This window comes from Polyodon spathula, chromosome 45, assembly GCF_017654505.1.
Source record: "Polyodon spathula isolate WHYD16114869_AA chromosome 45, ASM1765450v1, whole genome shotgun sequence".
NCBI lineage: Eukaryota > Metazoa > Chordata > Actinopteri > Acipenseriformes > Polyodontidae > Polyodon > Polyodon spathula.
Genome location: NC_054578.1, coordinates 2,124,253 through 2,129,252, shown reverse-complemented (window position 1 = coordinate 2,129,252; position 5,000 = coordinate 2,124,253). Strand labels below are relative to the sequence as shown.

At 49.7% G+C, this 5,000-nt stretch overlaps 2 protein-coding genes across 2 annotated transcripts in view; one reads left to right on the top strand and one right to left on the bottom strand.

The window, feature by feature from the left end:
* Positions 1-2,134: 2,134 nt before the first annotated feature.
* On the top strand, positions 2,135-4,900 carry prl (prolactin). The gene is made up of 5 exons (XM_041237706.1): positions 2,135-2,355; positions 2,586-2,752; positions 2,899-3,000; positions 3,253-3,441; positions 3,835-4,900. The coding sequence occupies exons 1-5, from the start codon at positions 2,319-2,321 to the stop codon at positions 4,045-4,047; spliced, it is 708 nt and encodes a 235-aa protein (XP_041093640.1). The 5' UTR covers positions 2,135-2,318; the 3' UTR covers positions 4,048-4,900.
* Positions 4,901-4,912: 12 nt separating this feature from the next.
* Positions 4,913-5,000, bottom strand: part of LOC121305900 (dynein assembly factor 3, axonemal-like) — a gene marked incomplete at its 5' end in the record, with an annotated part of 5,452 nt that continues 5,364 nt past the window's right edge. Inside the window, one exon of the mRNA XM_041237553.1 lies at positions 4,913-5,000. This exon is cut by the window's right edge and continues 163 nt beyond it.

Below are 5,000 nucleotides of genomic sequence, written 5' to 3'. Positions count from 1 at the left end.
AGCTTTATTAACATGATCACTGACCCCTCCCTTTAAAGGAGCGCTGACCATCTTTAAAATCCATTCTCTCACCTCTTATTAGCTTTATTAACAGGATCACTGGCCCCTCCCTTTAAAGGAGCGCTGACCATCTTTAAAATCCATTCTCTCACCTCTTATTAGCTTTATTAACATGATCACTGACCCCTCCCTTTAAAGGAGCGCTGCCCATCTTTAAAATTCTCTCACCTCTTATTAGCTTTGAGAGCTTTGAAAACACAAAGATAGAAAGACACAGCTTACCTTGTGAAGAGTTCTGGGCTCCTTTCAAATAGATATTTTTTTTTTGAAAAAAAACTCTTATTCAGCGTCGGCAAGAAAAGTGTCCCCCCCCCCACGCCCCCTCAATCCCGCCCTGACTAACACAGGCGCATTTCTCGTCCTTTTAAAGAAAGGCTCCTAAAATAAGTTAACAGCTGTCTTGGTCTAACAGGTGAGACACATACCTAAGAAAACCCCCTATCTCTCTGTCCTCTCTCATCTCCTCTCTCTCTCTCTCCTCAGACAAAGGTACAATGGTATCCCAGCTGGGTGTGATTACAGCTGAGGGGAATGGCCGCACAAGATAGGGAAGCTCTGCAAATGGTAGTGCAATTGGGATGCCATACTGCGACTATTAGACCCACCCCGTGCAATTAGACAGCAGATGGTAGAATGAGACCACAGTGTGCTAACTATCCCCTCAATGATCTTCAATGGCAATGCAGACACACAGGCAGGGGCTCTGCAATGGCAATGCAATAATGGTTGTGTATTACACTGAGGGGCAATGGCAGCACAAGCATAGGGCAGCTGCAATGGGATGCCATTGGTAGAATGAGACCACAGTGTGCTAACTATCCCCTCAATGATCTTCAATGGCAATGCAGACACACAGACAGGGGCTCTGCAATGGCAATGCAATAATGGTTGTGTATTACACTGAGGGGCAATGGCAGCACAAGCATAGGGCAGCTGCAATTACACTGTGCTTGCCTGTGCTTTATTACACTGTGCTGCGTGTTTACTGTGAGGATTCTCAATGCAGTAATGATTACATGAATAAAAGCAATAAGGATGGTTATTATTATTATTATTATAATGTCATGTTTTGTTTGTCATTCATGTGAAATGCTGTCGCAATGCGCCCTGCTTCAGAAGAGACACAGCGAGGGCAGGAATTAGAGTGTTTTTAACGAGAAACATTATTCATTAAAACAGCTAAACCCTGGATTAGAATGTAATTACCACACCCAACCCCTGTGAGTGTGTGAGAGAGAGACAGAACAGATAGATAGATAGAGAGAGAGATAGACAGACAGATATATAGACAAACAGACAGCTATAGATAGATAGATAGATAGATAGATAGATAGATAGATAGAAAGACAGACAAACAGATAGATGGATAGATAGATACATAGATAGAGAGATAGAGAGATAGGACAGAGAGACAGACAGATAGATAGATAGATAGAGAGAGAGATAGACAGACAGATATATAGACAGGCAGATAGATATATAGATAGATACATAGATTGATAGATAGGACAGAGAGACAGACAGACAGACAGACAGCTAGATATAGATAGATAGAAAGACAGACAGACAGATAGATGGATAGATAGATACATAGAGAGATAGAGAGATAGGGAGATAGGACAGAGAGACAGACCGACAGATAGGTAGATATATAGACAGACAGACAGATAGTTATCGATAGATAGATAGAGAGATAGAAAGACAGACAGACAGATAGATGGATAGATAAATACATAGATAGAGAGATAGAGAGATAGGACAGAGAGACAGACAGACAGATAGGTAGATATATAGATAGACAGACAGACAGATAGATATAGATAGATAGATAAATAGATAGATAGGACAGCGAGACAGATAGACATAGACAGACAGAGAGACAGACGGACAGAGAGATCGTACAGAGGGACGGACGGACGCACACAGCTCATATTGCTGTACAGTTCTGTCCTCATACAGCAGGGTGCTCGGTGCGTCAGTTGTTCAATATGGAACTGTCTTCCGATGGTTTCATGTTTTTCATTAAAGACTCCCCCCCCACCCCCCCCGCCTTCACCTGTAGTGTCGAGTCTCACCCATGAATTTAAGGACGAGGAGGGAAGCGGGGCACTATAAAACAGAGAGAGATTGGGAGAGACAGTCTATATACGAGCGTACTGCACAGGGACACACTGAGAGACTGAGAGAGACAGTCCATATACGAGCGTACTGCACAGGGACACACTGAGGGACTGAGAGAGAGAAGGAGAGAAGGAGAGATGGTGCGACAAGAAAGGAAGCAGACTTCTTTTACAGGTAAGAGGAGTGTCCATCTGTGTGTGTGTGTCTGTCTGTGTGTGTGTGTCTGTGGGTGTGTCTTTCTCTGTCTGTGTGTGTCTGTCTGTCTCTGTGTGTGTGTGTGTGTGTCTATGTTTGTCTCCTCTCTCTAACCCTCTCTCTCTCTCGCTCCTCTCCTCTCCTCTCTCTCTCTCCTCTTCTCTAACTCTCCTCTCCTCTATCCTCTCTCTCTCTCTCTCCTCTCACAGTGATCCTGGTGGTGCTGCTCTGTCTGTGCCCCCCTCCCCTGGCTCCCTCGCCCCTGTGTGGGGGTCTCGGGTGCCCCCCCTCCATCCTCCTGTCGGACCTCCTGGACCGAGCGACACAGCTCTCCCAGCGACTGCACTCCCTGAGCAGAACCGCCACAGCGGGCCTGGTGAGAGAGAGAGAGAGAGAGAGAGGAGAGAGAGAGAGAGAGAGAGAGAGAGAGAGGAGAGAGAGAGAGAGAAGAGGAGAGAGACTGTGTGTATGTGTCTAGCGAGTGTTCCTAGTGTCTGTCTCTCACCCCTCCTCTCCCTGCAGGACCCCCACTTCTCCCCCCTGCTGAAGCCCAGCCCCTCCTCTTTGTGCCACACCTCCTCGCTGGCCACGCCTGAACACAAGGACCAGGCGCTCACTCTGCAGGTACAGCGCTGTCCATGTGTGTGTGTGTGTGTGTGTGTGTGTGTGCGGCAGTGTGTTTGTCTGTGTGTCTGTCGGTCTGTGTGCCTCACTGTCTATCTCTCTCTTTCTCTCTCACTGTCTGTCTGTCTCTCTCTGTGTCTCACTGTCTGTCTGTCTGTGTCTCTCACTATCTGTCTCTCCTCTCTCTCTCTCTCTTTCTCATCATGTCTCTCTGTGTGTCTCACTGTCCTCTCTCTCTCTCTCTCTCACCAGCAGGGGGAGCTCCTCTCTCTCATCATGACTCTGCTGCGTTCCTGGACTCCCCCGCTGATGTTCCTGGTCCGAGAGTCGCAGTCCCTCCACCCCCCACACCCCCTCTCCGGCGCCCTCTCTTGGCAGACGGCAGAACTGTCCCAGCAGAGCCAGAAGCTGGCCAAGGGCCTGGAGACCATCCTGAACCGGGTGAGGAAATGGCGCTCCAGAGCAGCCATCTTGGCTCAAAGCTTATCGTAGCTTGCAATGGGGAGCCAGGCTCCGGCTCAGAGCCACAATGGAGTCAGTTTCCTCCGCTCCCGCTGTCCGCGCCTGTGCTCGGCAGCAGGGGTCGGAGGAAACTCTGCCCTATGCTGGCCGTCTTGGCTCTGCCGCCTCTATCGTTCACGCTGGGAGTCTGGCGTTGTGTCAGAGATACAATGGAACCAGTTTCCTGCAGTGAATAATTGTCTCTCACTCTCCCCCTCTCCTGTTTCTCCTCTCTCTTCTCCTCTCCTCTCCTCTCTCCGCACTCCCCCTCTCTCTCCTCTCTCCCCCTCCTCTCCTCTCTCTCCCTCTCTCCCCTCCACCTCCCTCTCCCAGTTTGACCCCCCAGCTGCCCACAAGGCCAGCTTTGGGAACGCGGACGAACTCTGGAAGGGCGGAGCCTCGGGCTTCCCGGGGAGCGACAGGAAGTCCCGCCTCCTCAACGTCTACTTCCTGCTGTCGTGCTTCCGGCGCGACTCTCACAAGATCGACAGCTTCCTGAAGCTGCTGCGCTGCCGGGCCCTGGAGAACGGGGCGGAGCCCTGCTGAGGAAACCGACGCCCGCCGGCCGCCATCGTGGCTCTAGCTCCGGCCCGGCTGAGCGCGGAGGCCGGCCTCCGGTCAGAGCCACAGTGGAGACGGGTTCCTAACGCTGTGACCCAGCCTGCAGGACTTCACTGATCCCCTTCTAATAGATAAACTCCCTGCTGCTCTTCTAATAGATAAACTCCCTGCTGTTTGCTTTCTGAACTGCTTCTGTCGCACTGAAACGCACAAGCTGAACACATACACACACACACACACACACTGACACACAGAGACCATGCACACACACCCTGCACAAACACACCTTTATAGCCGAAGGAGGAAACTGCAGATCATCGGCGGCCATTGTGGCTCAAGTCCCCTATTAGTTTACACAGGCGGCTGCACACGGGTCAGAGCCAAAATGGCGCCAGTTTCCACACTCAATGAAGGAGACTGAGAACAGATAAAACTGGATGTGCTAATTATTAAAAAAAAAAGCCATTTTATTTTGTTATTTGAGCTCGCAGGACGGCGAGACTCCTTTCCTTTACTGTCATGCACTTTCTAATGAAGTTAAAATGATACCACACACACACACACAAACCGATAGACACACGCTGGAGCCCCTTTCCAGATTGCTGAGGCCTGACAGGAAACTACGGCCCGGCGGCGGCCATTCCGGCTCTAGCGCCCTATAGTTTAGAACAGGCTGGACACGGGTCTAGAGCCAAAATGGCGGCAGCTTCCAGACCACCCCCTTCTCTGACGTTTTCTGTAAATTTCACAGCACAGGCAGAAATATACAAACTCTGCTGTGGTTTTATTTTTGATTTTTATTCAGAGAACTAGAACATCAATAAAACGTTTCATGTTATTATTGTCTGTGTTTGCAGTATTGAAATATCTTGGGGGGGTGGGGGGGGGTTTATAAAGCATGGTTCTGGGTGTCGAAAGGAACTCAAACGTTTGTCTGC